The 16,705-nt window shown below is 42.2% G+C and overlaps 1 protein-coding gene across 1 annotated transcript in view; it reads right to left on the bottom strand.

Annotated features, from left to right (window-relative positions):
• DPP6 (dipeptidyl peptidase like 6) overlaps window positions 1-16,705 on the bottom strand; it is a 797,513-nt gene that overhangs the window by 427,731 nt on the left and 353,077 nt on the right. The window contains exon 2 of the mRNA XM_058660636.1: window positions 689-803. Within this exon, the coding sequence (XP_058516619.1) occupies window positions 689-803 (115 nt within the window). The remainder of the gene's footprint in view (window positions 1-688; window positions 804-16,705) is intronic.

Genomic DNA, 16,705 nt, shown 5'->3' with positions numbered 1-16,705 from the left:
TTTTTCTCTAAAGTCCTACCATGTTTTTGTTTTAATCACCTAGTAACGCATGCATAGGTGTGTATTTGTTGTAGACTTTCTTTTTTATTTATTTATTTATTTATTTTTTTACCAGTAAAATTTCTTTTATTTTTTTTTTAATTATTTATTATTTAACTTCAGTAATTACATTGTATTATGTGACACAGTTACATAGATACTTGGGTTCTCCCCACCCCTCCCCAAACCCTCCCACCATGGTGGATTCCTCCACCTTGTTGCATAACCACAGCTCAAGTTCAGTTGAGATTTCCCCATTGCAAGACTTTCATTACAGATTTTGATCTGCTTTTCCTTGCCTGAAAAATGTCTGATTGTGATTTCTGTTTCATTTCATCAACCATTTCTAAAAGGTAATATTTTTATTATTTCACATATATGTTGCAATAATATCCTTAATTCATTCATAATAACCAAGAACTATATGTACTACACAAAATTTTTACATGTTCATTGGCATTGTCTTTGAATTCATCAAGCATGAATAACTGATTGTGATTTTAATGTATTCTAGCCATTTCCATGTAGTCAGTATCTATGGTGAAGTGGACTTCAGCCATTGAAAGCATATTATATCATTTAATCACATGGTCAAATGAAGACTAGAACGTGGGAAAGCAAGGGAAAGGCGTGCTCTCGGTGACAGTACCTGGCGTCAGCAGGATGACGGAGGTCACGATCAGGGAACAGATGACAAGGATCACGAGAAGTGCGATTGCGATTCCTTTCCAGTTCCTTTGTGGAGGATTGCTCCCCACCAGCTCCTGGAAAGAGCAACACGACAGGATCTCAGCGAGCGACATAAGGACATCAAATGTGCCAGGCAGTCATACCCCACGTAAACCAACACCACAGGCAACACAAGGAGGTCGGTTCCTCAAAGCTGCTGCTCTCACGGCCAGAGCCTCCGATCTCTTTCCTAGAGCATGGTAGAACCTTACAATCTCAGGAAAGAATCTGTGAGGTTAATGCTGCAGTGCAGTGTGCGAAGCTGCCACCTTATACCAGAGGTTTGGTTTGTGAGTCCTGGTTGCTTTGATTGCAATCCAGGCTTTAAACACATTGATAGAGTCATATTAGCATTATAGTAAGTGAAGCGAAGGAATCTAGAGACATTGCTGAAAATTGCTAATAGTTGAATAAGTGTAGGAAATTAATCAGGAAAATTGGTCTCCGAGATCAACCTTTAGGGTGATTACGTTATTTGCAGTCCAAACTGAGACTCTCTGAAAGATAAGACTCTATGGAAGACAAAGGTGGCACTATGAATCAATAAATAATAAATAATAAGCACAATAGTCAAATACCATTTTTATTATTAAAGATATAGGAATACATAAGGACGCATGACCACTCTGTCAATGGACAACTCCTGGTAATGCAGAGATCTGGGACTAGTCACGCTCCTCTCTTCGATGATGCACAATTGTGACCTGTATGAACCGATCCTAAATGAAAAGTGGCCAATACGAGCAGGGACTGAGGTGGCCACTGCTGTCCTCCACGTGGCACCATACCGTCCAAGAAGACCGAAAGAAGAGAGACACTAGAAATTCATCCAAGAAAGAAAAAGACCCTCAGAACAAATCCGGAGTCGAGGTCAGAAGAAGTGGCCCACAGGCAGTGCTCAGCACAAGCTCAAAAACTTAGCTTTGTTTGATAAAACTATTTATGAAGTGCTCTGTAAGGAAGTTTCTGAAAGTGTGTTTCGAACCAGGACTACCGTTCCTGAGAGACAGAGAATTCACGGATCTCTGACCAGGATAGCCCTTTAGGAGCTCTTGAGTGAAGAACTTATTAAACCAGTTTCTAAACAGAGCTCAAGTAGTGTATATCAGAAATACCAAATGTGGTGACATCACAGACGCCGAGGAAGCTCGAGAACAGGCCCAATGAATTACGTACCTGGAAAAAGAAAATCTTTCTAAATGCAAGACAGACAGTGCAATAACAAATATTTATCCGTGATTGAAAGCGCAGAAGAATATATCAAATTACTACAAAATATTCATTGTAAGTCTTCCTTGGCCCAAACACACTCCCATGCATTGCACAGGCTGATTTTAATAGTGTTTTGTATCAAGCGATAAATACTTAAGAGTTTTTGAGTATTCCTATGTTTGGAAACATACTACATGGAAGAGAGAGAGAGTTATTTTGTGTAGCTTCAGAAGGTAAGGTGAGAACAAACAAAAAGGATATACAGGAGCAGAACTGTATATCAATGTAACTTCAGAATGTCCACTACAAAGAATTGCATGATAATAGAGTAACTGCTTCACCGGGGAGCAAGCAGGATGAAAGAACATTTGTGAGGCTTCTAGAAGACCAGTTCCCCAGGGACAGGAACAGAAACGTGGTCTTAAAATTGTCAAACATAGCATCAGTTACTTGGACACAAACAGGATGCTGAAGATAGATACAAAACTACACAAGTTGGTACTGATGATAGAAGTTGACAGTGACTGGGTATAGACAAAAAAATATTTTGCAATACACAAAAATCAACTCATATGATCAAAGAGCCAATGCTGGAAACTCAGAAACTGCTAAAAGAAAGTATAGGAGAAATATTTCAAAATCTTGTATAAATGATTACTTGTTAAAAGACACCTTAAAAGCAAAACTAGCTAAGTGTGATAATATCAAACTAAGGAGCCTCTGTACAACACAGGAAATAATCAATAGTGTGGAGTGGCTTCAAACAGATTATGGGAATATATTTGTAAACTACTAACCTGAGAAAAGTTAATACCCACAATACAGCAGCAACTCCAAAAGTTCAACAAGAAAGCATAACCAATCAGTTAATCAATGAGCAGAAGACACAAACAGATGGTTTTCAAGAGGAAAAAACATACAATTGTTCAATAAATTTATGAAAAATAGATGCTTAATAACAATAGCCATCAGTGGAATGGAAATAGTAGCTGAGACACAGAATTAACTATATATCAACAGATATATGGATAAAAGAATGTTACATATATATTACTATATGCACACAATGTATATACTACATACAATGGAATACTATTCAACCATAAAAAATGAATGAAATCCTGTCTTTTGCAACAATATGGATAGAACTGGAGGGCATCACTTGGAGAAAGACAACCAACTGACATTTTCCCTCATGCTTGATAGCTAACAAAAAATATGATACGCAAATCTGAACACAGATAGTGATTTCCAGATGCTGTGAGAGACAGAAAGGATAAAGAAGTGTTTGGATAATATAAATAGAAGAATCTGGATGTGGTTCATTCATGACAGCAGAGAAATGAAGATGAGACGTTAAAAAGGGAGATGAGGTGAAGAATACATGTACATTTACATCTGATCTTAGCCAGAAGGCTGAAAAGCGATAATATATGTAAATGTAAAACTGTTCTGAAACATAATGTATATAACGCTAAAGCAGAAAAAAAAAAAACTTCCTCCAGGTCTATTGCATTAAGAAAATATTTTGCACAGAAAAGCCATTCAGTTCTTATTATTGAATGAAATAATCACAGAGGTAGCTCAGACTACACTGAAACGGTTCTCGGAGACACCATTTTCTAAGTACCGGGACATCGTATTCTCTTCCAGACACTGTTCCTACATGTAAGTAGCAGCAAAATGTCACTCAGGGGAACAAAGATGTTCTTTACTAACTTCCATTTTCATTTGTCACATTTCATTTTTCAGAGTACAGGTAATCTGCTTTCGCTACACAAACAACATCGTAACATAATAAAAGGCAATACGAGGAAAAATTACCAAGAATATGGTTAATCCAGGCAATCAAAACTTTAATCTTTTCCATGTTCCTTTCTATTCCTGGTCTATGCGCATATTTAATTTTTTTATAAAGGTATGCCCAGAGAAAAGACAGATTTGAAGTTCAGATGCAGGCTAATATGTGCTTCTTTGAACATTCACTTTTTTTTTTAAAGATTTATTCATTTTATTACTGCCAGATATACACAGAGGAGGAGAGACAGAGAGGAAGATCTTCCGTCCGATGATTCACTCCCCAAGTAAGCCGCAACAGGCCGATGCGCGCCGATCCGAAGCCGGGAACCTGGAACCTCTTCCGGGTCTCCCATGAGGGTGCAGGGTCCCAATGCATTGGGCCGTCCTCGACTGCTTTCCTAGGTCACAAGCAGGGAGCTGGATGGGAAGTGGAGCTGCCGGGATTGGAACCGGCGCCCATATGGGATCCCGGGGCTTTCAAGGTGAGGACTTTAGCCGCTAGGCCACGCCGCCGGGCTCTGAACATTCACTTTTACTCCTAAAATTCAGACTTCTTAATTTTAACTTGCCCATGTTGAACTATGAAAAACCAGAGTCAAACTGACCCTGATTTTGAGAGTAAACCAATCAGTCAATTATTGCTGACATGTTCAGTTCCAGTAAGTGCATTTCTTAGCTGAATTACATATTTTAGGTCCAGGATGGCAAAAAGGAGACTAGAATGAGTTACCTGCTTTAGTTAATATTATATGAATACTTTTGCGAATCAGTAGCATGACGATGAATGTTTACAATGAACCTTTTATCTAAGTAAGGGGAAAAAAAATGTACCACCTTCTCATTGTCCATCAATTCACGCACCCAGAAGGCTGCAACTATCTGTTCACCTACCTGCCATTCTATGTATCCTCATTTCTTCACCTGCCCTTCCTCATTGCATACCTGCATTCATATCCATGTACCCAGCCACCCAGCCACACCTAGGACTTACTCTGCTAGGCCATTTTGGCAGACTTGGATACAGAACTGAACAAAACAATGACACTGGTCACAAAGCCAGATTTACTACATTTCCTCCATATTTCTCTCTTGTGTTCGAGATCAGGCACGGTGAGACAAGCCACAGTCAGGTAAGTCCATTAAGAGAAGACAAAACAGGATAAGGTAGCTCAGGTAAGCTGCTTTCATGCCAAGGTCAGAGAGACAGCCTAGCCAAGTGATGCCTGAACACAGTCGAGAGAAGATAATTCAGATACAGGTCCTTGCAGACATCATTCAGCAAGATAATGCAGGCTTCAGGCTGGGGTGCAAGAAGGAGCAGGGGTCAGCACTGCATCAGAGAGCTGACTGAGCTGTTAGAAACCAGGCCAGGGGGCCCGGCGCGGTGGCCTAGCAGCTAAAGTCCTCACCTTGAACGCTCCAGGATCCCGTATGGGCACTGGTTCTAATCCTGGCTGTTCCGCTTCCCATCCAGCTCCCTGCTTGTGGCCTGGGAAAGCAGTCAAGGCTGGGCCAGAGCCTTGGGACCCTGCACTCGTGTGGGAGATCTGGAGAAAGTTCCTGGCTTCTGGCTCCAGAATGGCACAGTACTGGCCGTTGCGGTCACTTGGGGAGTGAATCATCGGACAAAAGATCTTCCTCTCTGTCTCCTCTCTCTGTATGTCTGACTTTGTAATGGAAATAAATAAATCTTTTAAAAAAAAAGAAACCAGGCTAAGAGTAAGGGTACGCTTCCTGGCACTTATATATTAGTCTCTGCTTTCCTCTAGGTCAAAGAGATGTGGTCACAGGAGAGTGTATGACTCCAACTGCCCCTTAGATACCCAGTGGAGCTGCTCCGTAACCAGGGAAGCTGGGGTGGGGACAAGCCGGGGCCAGCAAAGAGAAGAGAGTGATGGTGAATTGTTCCAGTGGTGTTCCTTGTGAGTAGTTCGATTCTCGGCACAGTGCTATTCCAAACGGATTACACAGACCTGGTGCTGGGAAACGTGTATGTATCTCTTCCATATTTATAGATCTCTCTGAGGATCTAGCCTTCCAAGATCTCAAGAGAAGCCTCCTTGGTGCATAGGACCCAGTAACTGTCCTCACAATGAGGCTACCGCATCCCGCTTGACTTCTCCCCACAAGCACGCTCAAAGCACCCACACCTCTTACACAGGGAATTCATTCAAGATGACTCCTCCCTTCGTCTCTTCTCAGCCCAAGTCTCCTCATAGACTTCCTGAACCTCCCTCACCACCTAATACATGCTTCATGTTTCATAACGAGGAGCGTAGATTGATTCCAGTGCAAGTTCTAAGGAGGAGATGAATTTTAAAAAATCAGACAAAATGAAGGATGCACAGATGGATGACGTAAGAGATAAAAGGATCTAATCGCTTAGGTGCTCCGAAGATGAAAGTATGTTTGAAAATACACTATGATTTATAAAAAGTATAGAGACAGAAGCCATCGCTTTACTGTATGTTGTCATCACTACTAAGCGATGTTTCAGCGACATCTGACATATAATATGGAAATAAGTCAAATGCACATCACATTTCTTACACTTCATAAACAAAGCAGGGGGTACCCAGGGATCACATTCCTTTGACCCCATTTCTTGTTGCAACGGTTTAAAGAGGGGACATCTTAATGTTAACCTTGGTTTGCCCCGCCCCCCAGAGAAAGGTGATCCCAATTCCAGCTCTGTGAGTCCACGATAAAGTGATGAATTCTTCAAGCAGTAGCAATCTGCCATGAACACACAGTCTGCTGGCTTTAGGTAATGTGTGTTCAGTTTCACGCAGCTTGAGGGACAGGGAGAGCCAGATCCAGCAGTGTTGGGATTGGAAGTTGACTTCAAGACCAACTGAAGCCTCTTCCTACAGACACAGACACAGTTCGATCACTGCAGATTACGGTGTGGGGAGCCACAAATGCAGGAGAATCAGAGTGGTGGGCAGACAGCAGGGACCCTGCTGACCTCACAATGGGGACAGCTGGCGAGTTTGCATTTTATTTCCCTTAGTGAAAGGCAGAGAGGTCAACCAGATGGCCCTCTCACCAGGCAAGGAGGAAGTGAATTAAAATTTTTTTTTTTCACAATCATCTATCTTTGAACCCATCAATCTCCTCTTCCATCAGGCAGCATTCATAAATATATGAAGACTGAAGACTTTCTGGATGCCCAGATGGAAAGATAACTTTTTATAGGATCAGCTAGATCCAAAGTTAGGTCATAGACAATTATTTTTAATTGCAGAAGATTAATATATAGACATATATGACATGAAGATACAGTGTATGTGTATATATGTGTGTGTGTGTGTCTGTGTGGGTGTGTGTGTATGTGAGAGAGAAAGACACACAGAGAGAGATTTTACAAAACAGTGGATGCGCCTTGTAATTTAGACTGAGAGTGAAGAAATGTTCCCATCTTCGTGGAGCCACTTGAGTTTACTTGGATCCTGCCTGGTCCAACTGATCCACCGTGCCATAAACCCCTGTAAATTTCTGCCTCCCTCACAACTGCTGTTTTGTTTTCTGTAAGCACTTTTGGGTTGCACTTGCACTTTTGGGTTGCGAGTGTGAGGGAGGGAAGCAGGGGGGATGGCCACAAGACATGAACCAACACAGACTCTGGGTCACTCTGGGAGAGATGCAGGCAGGGGCTGAGGTGGGCTGAGTTGCCACTCCTGAAAGACAGAAGGAACCCATGGTGTGGCAACTAATGGGAGTTGCTGGGGTGGAGAGACATTCAATCCTACCCCCAAACACTGCTACTGATTTCATTGATTAAAACTAATCTTGGTGAGTGGAGTAGCTTTGGAGATCTGGGAGCTAATTATGAATCTCCACCATTTTTGTGAAAAAACAGCCAGACACACTGCAGTGCACTTGTGCCTGGGCATCTGCCACCACGTGGCTCTGTGTTGAGCACAAGGTTCCAGGCCTCACACGCTCCACCACACATTCTGTCTGTGCCTTATGGACTTGTCTGGGACCCACTCTCGTATTCTCATATAAACTTGGAAACCTCTAAAGTTGGCTATTTTACATGACTTTATATTACCACCGGAGGGCACAGTACTTGAAAATCACTTCCACCATCATCCCTAAGGCAGCTGTCATCCCTGTGCCTGCTGCTCAGCAGAGTTCTGTATAGAAAATGAGCTTCTCTATTCATTCTTCTAGAGAACAAGTAAAAAACAAAACGGGAGATTTACTGTCTCCAATACCCACGTCAGAATTTCTCTTTGTTTTTACATGTAAATCCAAATACCTGGGCTGAGATTATTTCGACTCTTCAGTTTAATTGACTGTGTCAGATGGATTCTTTTAAGAAATGAAGGCAAAATGTGATTCTTATCTTTGGAGCTGTAACTTGGAGCTATTTTGATATAATATTTTAAAGGTATCAAGGTGTTCTTTTCAAACCAAAAAGCAGTGGCACTGTGTCCTGATCTTTCTCAGAAGAAGTTTCACAACATAACATGCAGGAGGGAAATCTCTCTGTGACAACATGTTTGTCGAAGTCAGTATATTGAGCATCTGTAGCTTTCACATCGCTGGTTATGATAACAATGTCTCAGTACCTTCAGATAACGGCTGCCTTTGCATGAACTTGCTAAAACCCACAGGCAGTGCTGAGAGCAGCTTGCTATCCTGGGTAGCTGTTTGGCAAGTTCAACACATCACTTCTCAAAGTCAAGAATTCCTGCAGGCACTCAATACATGTTAAGTAACTAACAAATAATCCTCACAGACATGAACCAGCAGCAATTTAACAGCAAAGACTAAAGCAATTCAAGCTCATGTTTTCCCAAAGTGTTGTTGCCGCCTGATTTGAAGTTTGCTCCAGCTCAGTACAAATGCCCTGTGAACAGAGCCCAGGCAAAATGATCTCAACTGCCCTCCTCCATCTCCTCCGGGTGCTGGAAGACTCATCTCTGCCCTGTCAACCCTCTCTTCTCCACAGCCACAGATAATTAGCCCAACTGGGGTCAGATGTCTGTCCCAGAATCTTAGGCATGGGATTAAAATATTCCAATTTTCTCTGGCCTGCTGTTAGTACCACAAAAAAACAAAGGGCTGGGCTGGTGTGGGAAGTGAAATGCCTATTTCCATACGCTGCAGGGAAATAATGGATGTCTCTAGAATGAGAGGCATGAATTTAAGAGTCTGGGCAGCAAAGAGAATAAAAGAAATGATAAGACACAAAAAACTTAACATGAAAAAGAAGGAGTCTCTTGGTTTTCCATTCTTGACTGACTTTTCCTCCTGGGGCCTGGACATTTTTTTCCCTGAGATTTAATAAGGAACTCTTGTTACTTTATGAAATATTTAATTTTTCCTCTTAAACAAGTTTGAATTGATTTGTGCAACTTGCAAGCCAAGAAGCTGAATATACAGCAAGTAAAGACACCGGATCCAGCAACCGCAGCCCTCTGCACCTTGCTCCTCATCCTGACTGGCACACTATGTTGACTAATGAAGCACTTGCTCCTGTTAGGCCCTTGTTGAACATCAGGGAGTCTGCGCCCTGTTCATTAACGAAGTATGTGCTGCTGTACTCATGGCATTTTTTTGGCCAAAACTACACTAAAGAACCAGTGAAAATTTTAATCATTCATTCGGTTTATAATTTTGAAATAACCAACATGCAAATTTGATGCGTAGTTTTCTTTGAAAAGCCTTGTTATTCCACCTACCTATAAAGTTATACTCCCATGGAATCTCTTAGCAATTATCTTAATAGACCCTCAAGAATGCAACTTGTAATCATCTACTGGGAGTGTAGGATGTCCCCCTCTGAGACAGGAGGGCACTGACCCAAGGTGAAGCCAACACCAGCCAAGACAGGTGGCACAGCACAATGTTCACTGGACTCATAAAGTGCTTTGCCCGAGGTTTTTAATTATCTGATCAAATGCTTAAAATGAGATTTGCAGCATTTATAAAATACAGCTGTTCTAGAACGAAACCTATCAAGTAGATCCATGTGAAATGGCTATTTGTCTGATGCCAATATCTTCATATTGTTTAGTCTAATCGAAAGACTTATAACATTAGTGGAATTATCAGTCACAAGATACAGCTATTGTGATAACAAAGTCATTCTACATGCAACCTTCACTCACCTTTGTCATGTTACCTAACAGTCACAGGATCTGGTGACGTGTGTCCTTGTGGGAGGAATAGGTGTCATTGTTCTGCCTGACATAGTGGTGAATTCCATGAAATAGGGTGTTACACAGTGAGGAAAAGAACAACTGGCTTTTATAGAGTTAGCCTGGATGAGATCTCACAAATACAATTACATGGGAAATAAGCCACACATGGAAGAAAACAAAAAGAGTCCAAAAAGAGGAAAAAGTACACTGCTGAAATAAGAAAGGGGTTCATGTCTAAAGTCTAAGGATACCACCAGGAAAGGAATTTCTATAAAATCCAGGTTATTGCATAACTCAGGAGGCAAGGAGGGCTCAGTCAGTTAGGAAGCTCAAGGTGCAAGAGTTGCAGGGCTCCTGGCGATAGCTTGCTTCCTGACCTACATGGAGGTTACTGGGAGTTTCAGGCAATTCTCATCTGACAAGTGCTATGTTCCTTTTTTACATAGTTAGCACACTGCAAAATTTCATAGTAGCAAAGTTTAGCAGTGTGTACTGTGCTCCAAATTTACAAGGCTACTCACTGGCCAGACAGAGTGAGGTGGAAAATACTTCTCTGGGAGTATTTTTAGGAGGGGAATATCAGGCAAATTCAATAGTGTGCAGTAGAACAATGGGTGGAAGTTGAGGATGCTTTGATGGAATGTCATGATACAGGGGCAGAGGTGACACTATCAATTATTGGATGAAGGACAGGGCTCTCAGGAAGAGAAACCTAAGCGCAAAGTTGCAGGATACACAGAAGGGAGGGGGTAAAAGCTACATAATGCTTTAAAGCCCAGGAGGCAGAGCGGGTGTGGGCGTGGTACTGAGCGGGGACCTGCTGAGATGTGCTGAGACAAAAAGCTCAAGGAACAGCACAGAGACCTTAAGGCCCAGCCTTGCAAATGCTGTGATTCACACCAAGCACAATGGAAAGCCACTGAAGGTTTCTGGAAGCCAACATTCATAACTTTTAGATGTCAGGCCTTTGTTAATGATGCAATTTGATTTTATCGACATAAGAAAGTGCATAGAAAGGCAAGGGTGATTGCTTCCCCAAGAGGGCCTTAAAATGTGTCAAAATATTGTACCAAGTTGGGATCAAACACATTGAAACATAATATTCACATAGCAACTATAAAAATTAGGGGGAGAAAATAAATGGCACAAGATTGGCGGCAGGATCTGTCATCACATCACTTCATTCTATTGTCTAAATGTAGTTTGCTCCTAATATTTATTCACTATGAAAAGCTCTGACATGAATTTCTTTTATGTACCATGGACCATTTAGTGTAAGTAGAAGGTAGCAACAAATTACAAAATCAATGGTGCATATATCTCAGGATGGTAAAACAGCTTTCTAATCATTGTATTTCTATTTTCAGGAGAACAACCAATGAGTTTAAGATGGCAAGAATAAGTTTTGAATAACACTTAGCAACTGACACATGTCTGTCAGTGATCATGCTGGGAGCCTGCTGGACTCACGTTCCGATTTCCATTCAGTTGGCTCATTTACTTCATCTTAATTACTGGTGCCTTTCATCTTTTCATACATGGGTTAGCAGCACAACAGATAATAATTAGACTGAAGAACCTAGATTAGACCAGAGCTAAATGCAAGATCCTGCATGGTCCCAGTAGCAATTGGATGGCCAGGAGCCTTCGACAAGACCCATCCCCATTGGTGAAACTGGAAGAAAAGGGATTGGTTGGCACACAGCCCTGGTGGTGATTTGCTATATTCTCTCTCAATCTTTCCCATACCTCTGTCTCTCCTTTTTTTTCTCTCTCAGCATTCCCCTACCACTCTCCCTCTCTCTCATAAGCCTAGTTAATACTCACTAATGTATGACATAAATGAAATTTCCTGTTCTCTAGAATGAATAGTTGTGAACATCAAAGCAACAGCAATGGAGCTTCTGAGCACAGCAAAGCAGCAAGCCTACACACGGAAGAGACTCAAGCATCCAGAGAGGTCTTCGTTCCATCACATGCGGGATGTGGTGTCGCTCAGATTCCGAGAGTGCTTGAATTAGAAAATGCTTGCAATCTACTCAGCATCCCAGCAGAGCACATGAGCAATGAAGAACAAAATGTGCAATAAAGGAAGAAATAAGAGGAAAGAGAACTGCAGAAGAAATGGAGAAAAAGGCAAGAGGGTGTAAAATACAGGTGCAGTGGGAGCAGACTGCTACTCCGAAGACCATCAGAGGCCACACTTAGTGGGCCCTGTGTAGTGCATTGCTCCACGTTCCCACTTCCTGCCACACCCCACTCCCGTTACTACAGTCCCACAATTCTTCCTGTGGACGCTCACTCAGTTTTCTGCCAAGCTCTTTGTCCCCAGTAGGGTGACCCTCAGCTTTGGCAAACTGTAGCTCCCTGCACATCCTTGTAGCCTGTTTCAAGTTGACCAATGGGAGCCATTGCCAGGAGATGGCTGAGAAAGAGGAGAGGTACTCAGAGAAACTGGCCTGGGCTCTCCCTGCTCTGTTTTCCGGAAGGGGAGGTTTCCTGGGGTTTGAGGCAGGAGAGGCACACAATCCCAGGAAGTCAGCCTTTAGAAAGCTTTCATGCTATTACCACTCACTGCCCTTTCAGACTGAAGTTAGAGGGGGTGAGAGCTTCAAGTTGTTGCTATTTTGTGGGTCTCTCCTTAGCACACCCAGATTGCTGCAAACAGCCCTGCCTGTTGCTGTCTTGAGCAACCAACTGCATCTGTTTAAGCTTTCCTGCATTGGCTGTTTAATATGGCACATACAGTATCCCGTGAGGCTTCCTCATAGCTGCAACAAAGTGATGCAGCATTTATTGTCCATAATAACTAGCCTTCTCTCTTGGTTGCTTGCTCTGTTGCTGATTCTGCATGATGTTTCTTTAGAGAATAGACTGTGCCTGAAGGGTGTGTGTGTGTGTGTGAGTGTGTATCTCTTTCTTACCTTAGTCTCATATAGAGTGTTTTAACATAGATTCTGAATGACAGGTTGCTTTCTGGTTAATTAATGTTCATTAACACCTTACAATAGATGGCCAGGAGGTCATACTTAAAAAGCAATCACATGTATAAATAAGAATGAACAGTTTATTTGAAGTATCTGGCACAAGGATTCAGGTTTCTCAGGTCTAAATCATGGAAAGTTCTACTGCTTGAAGAACTCAGTGACATGTTCAGAAGCTGAAGACTTTGAAACTCATAAGAGACTTTCTATTCCCATTATTGTTCTTCCCTTCTGACCAATACAAACCCATACTTGGTTCTAGCTGATACTTCAATGAAAGAGTTGTGAATAAAGCTGATTTGCTTACTGAGATAATTAGACCTTTGGATGTGCAATGATTTCCACCTATCACAATACCAGGGGCACTGGTCTCTGACATCCAGCTGTAAATGAACATTCCATAATACTTCAGAATTGCATGAAAAAAGAGTGTGTAAGAGACATTTTTCAGTTGTAAAATTCTACCCAGCAACATATTATAGACTGGTTTGGAAATATGCCCATTCAATAATAAAATTCTAGCTGGAGGTCTTATGGCATGGTTCCCAAATCATCCCAGTAACTGGCCGAATGTTACTGTGCTAGCCAGGAGGATGTACAGAGGTGTAATAGTGGTGGGGCTAAGAGGCCTGCACTTCTGAATGGTCAGAGAGGCAGCCTGTGTCATGATAGCATTAACATGCATTTCATGGCTAGCAGTTTTTTCTAAATACGATTGTTTTCTTTTACAAAGTCCAAAGCAACACGTGTGACCCGCTGGTAGTAGAGAACTCTTGACATGCTATGTCACTCCATTTCCTTACGTATTTCAATGTAAAGTAACACACACACACACACACACACACATGCACAACCTGAGTTTGTAAAAGCTTTGTATGCAGCCACTATTGGTAAAATTAGTGAATCAATAAATAAACTCAATCGCGTTACGCAATCTACATCAGCTGATAGAAGGCTAGATATGTGAATGTGACAGAACACGGGACAATTACATTTTCCTTCCTGATTTGAAAGAGATTTATGGCTATGCTCAAAAAGAATATTCCTAGTAGAAGATGATCTCATTGTTTCTCTTTTCCCAAAAATGTTGAGATATGTATACAATAACATATCTCAGGTACTTAGAACCATAAATATTGGCATTGAATAACTGCAACTCTGGCTGTAAACTAAGGGATGCATCATCAACAGTTAATATAAAAGAGGCATGGCTGTTGACCTTGGAATCAAGGCCGTTGTCATACACAGGCTAAGAACAGTACCTACAAAACTCCTTTTCACATGAATACCTACTGCCACTTCTCCCACACCTAATCATCTAATGCACCAATATGGAAGATTATTTTCAAAAGAGCTCCCCTACCAGTTGTGCTCTGACAGCTGCTCTGTACCAATTCTGCAGATAATCAAGTTCAAAATTGGGTAATAAAACTAAAGAGCTGGGCCAACAATGTGGTATATCTAGATAAACTGCCATCTTCAAGGCTGGAACTCAGAGCCCCAAAATTTCTAGATCCAGCTCCTAGATCCAGGACTTCCAAACAACTTTCCCAGAATGAGAATGACATCCAGCAGCGGCGATTATTCTGCCAGAACCTCAAGACAACTTCCTCAGCATAACAAGCACTCCAACAGCGGAGGTAACCCTACCAGGAGCAGAGACCAAGAAGGACATTGAAATGTAGTTCTGTCCACCTTCTGGCTGCTGCTAATCCTACACCAGACGAATTATTTGGTGCAGTAACATGGAAGATCTTTTTGAAATCAGCAGTCAGTGCTGCCAACTAGCTGTCATATTCCGCACTAAACATGGAAAGTTGCTCTGCACCAACCCCGCAGATAGTAAAGTTCAAAACCGTGTAAGAAAAGGAAGAATCAGGCCAAGGATGTGGTATCAGCATAAGCCAGAATCTGCAAAACTGGAAACCACATTTGTATCACTTCAATATCCAACTGAGAAACTGCCTGAGAAACCAGCAGAAGATGCTCTGTCTTTGGGCCCATACATCCTCATGGGGGACCCAGAATAAACCCCATCAGCTCCTGGAACCTGACTTCACAATGGTCCAGCCCCAAAGCCTGCAGCCATTTGGGGAGTGAACCAGCAGATGGCAGATCTTTCTCTCCCTCTTCACCACTATCTTCTGCAACTCTGCCTTTCAAATAAATACTGAAGATAAAGAAAAAAGCATGAAGATTTCCAATCAGATAGTAGTGCTACATAATCATTTTTTCAAGGGAATTATGACACATGAGACAGAAGTCAGCCAAGTTAGTACATGAAATTCATTAGAATCTAAGTAGTTAAAATAAGCCTATTAAATAATAGCATAGATCAACCTAGGATAAGATACATTGTATTGACCAGCATTTTGCTTATTCCTGTTTTTGAATTATGCCGGATAACAGCAACTACTTTATTCAGAACATCTCTTTCTTTTTTTTTTTTTTTTTAGATTTATTTATTTTACTACAAAGTCAGATATACACAGAGGAGGAGAGACAGAGAGGAAGATCCTCCGTCCGATGATTCACTCCCCAAGTGAGCCGCAGCGGCCGGTGCGCAGATCCGAAGCCGGGAACCTGGAACCTCCTCCGGGTCTCCCACGCGGGTGCAGGGTCCCAAAGCTTTGGGCCGTCCTCAACTGCTTTTCCCAGGCCACAGGGAGCTGGATGGGAAGTGGAGCTGCCGGGATTAGAACCGGCGCCCATATGGGATCCCGGGGCTTTCAAGGCGAGGACTCTAGCCGCTAGGCCACGCCGCCAGGCCCAGAACATCTCTTTCTTATTACCCCCATTTTACCTTTCTGGAGAAGCAGGGGTTGGGAGACGAGGAATCTGGCTCTGTCTAAAAATGTAAACACAGAGGCAAAGGAACGGGCCATTGTTCTGGGTGACTGTATAGCATCTGGAAGAGGAAGATCCTGCATATACATCCTCAGGGTGTGGGTTAAAAACAAACAAGCATAAAAAAACCCCAAAATGAAATGCTGAAGACCATGGTCTGTTCTTACTGCAGTTATCTGGAGCTCCTTGCAGTGCTCCTCAATAGACCTCCCAGGACTTCCTTTTGTGGATGATGTAAGCAGGCCCATGGCAGGTCAGGAGGGAAGCTGGGAGGGCCCCAGGCTTGCTCACAGCTCTGAGCTCATGCTACAGCTCACTCTGACACCCAATACCTTCTAGGATAACAGGTGGTCTTATGTCTGCAACGATTGGCACTCGGTGTTTCCCACCTGGATGATCAGGGCTCAGCATCCCCAGCAACTGCTCTCAAAGGCACAACCTCTTCTGAAGATAGGTTTTGGTCTATTGGACCTTGAAAATTCATCTCTCTCATTCATGTGCTAAACCCCACCTACTCATTTTAGATGTCTCTATCCCTGGTCTACCCTCTCAATTCTCAGAGATAGACTAAAGAAATCCTTTTTCTTTAACAAAGAAATCCTTTTTTTTTTAACCAGTGGCCCATACTGACTGAGGTAGGAAGCTAAAGGAAACAGGGCCCAGTGGGGTGGACTAGTGGCCAAAGTCGTCACCTTGCATGCACCGGGATCCCATATGGGCACCCCACAAAACTGGACCACATTTTAACCACATACATAATGAAGTTTGTGTCCTAAAATTTATCTTCTTCATATAGATCCCAATAGCCTTCTAATTTTTCATCTTCTTCTACCAACTGCTACAATCAAAAGCAAAATTGTTAAGCCTTAACTCTATTTTATTGTAGCAAAGCATTTTGTTTTTAACTTGAACAGTCTTTTATTGGCAAACTCCATG

This window comes from Ochotona princeps, chromosome 2, assembly GCF_030435755.1.
Source record: "Ochotona princeps isolate mOchPri1 chromosome 2, mOchPri1.hap1, whole genome shotgun sequence".
Classification (NCBI taxonomy): domain Eukaryota; kingdom Metazoa; phylum Chordata; class Mammalia; order Lagomorpha; family Ochotonidae; genus Ochotona; species Ochotona princeps.
The sequence above is the reverse complement of the archived record's forward strand: the minus strand, read 5'-3'. Positions and strand labels throughout refer to the sequence as shown.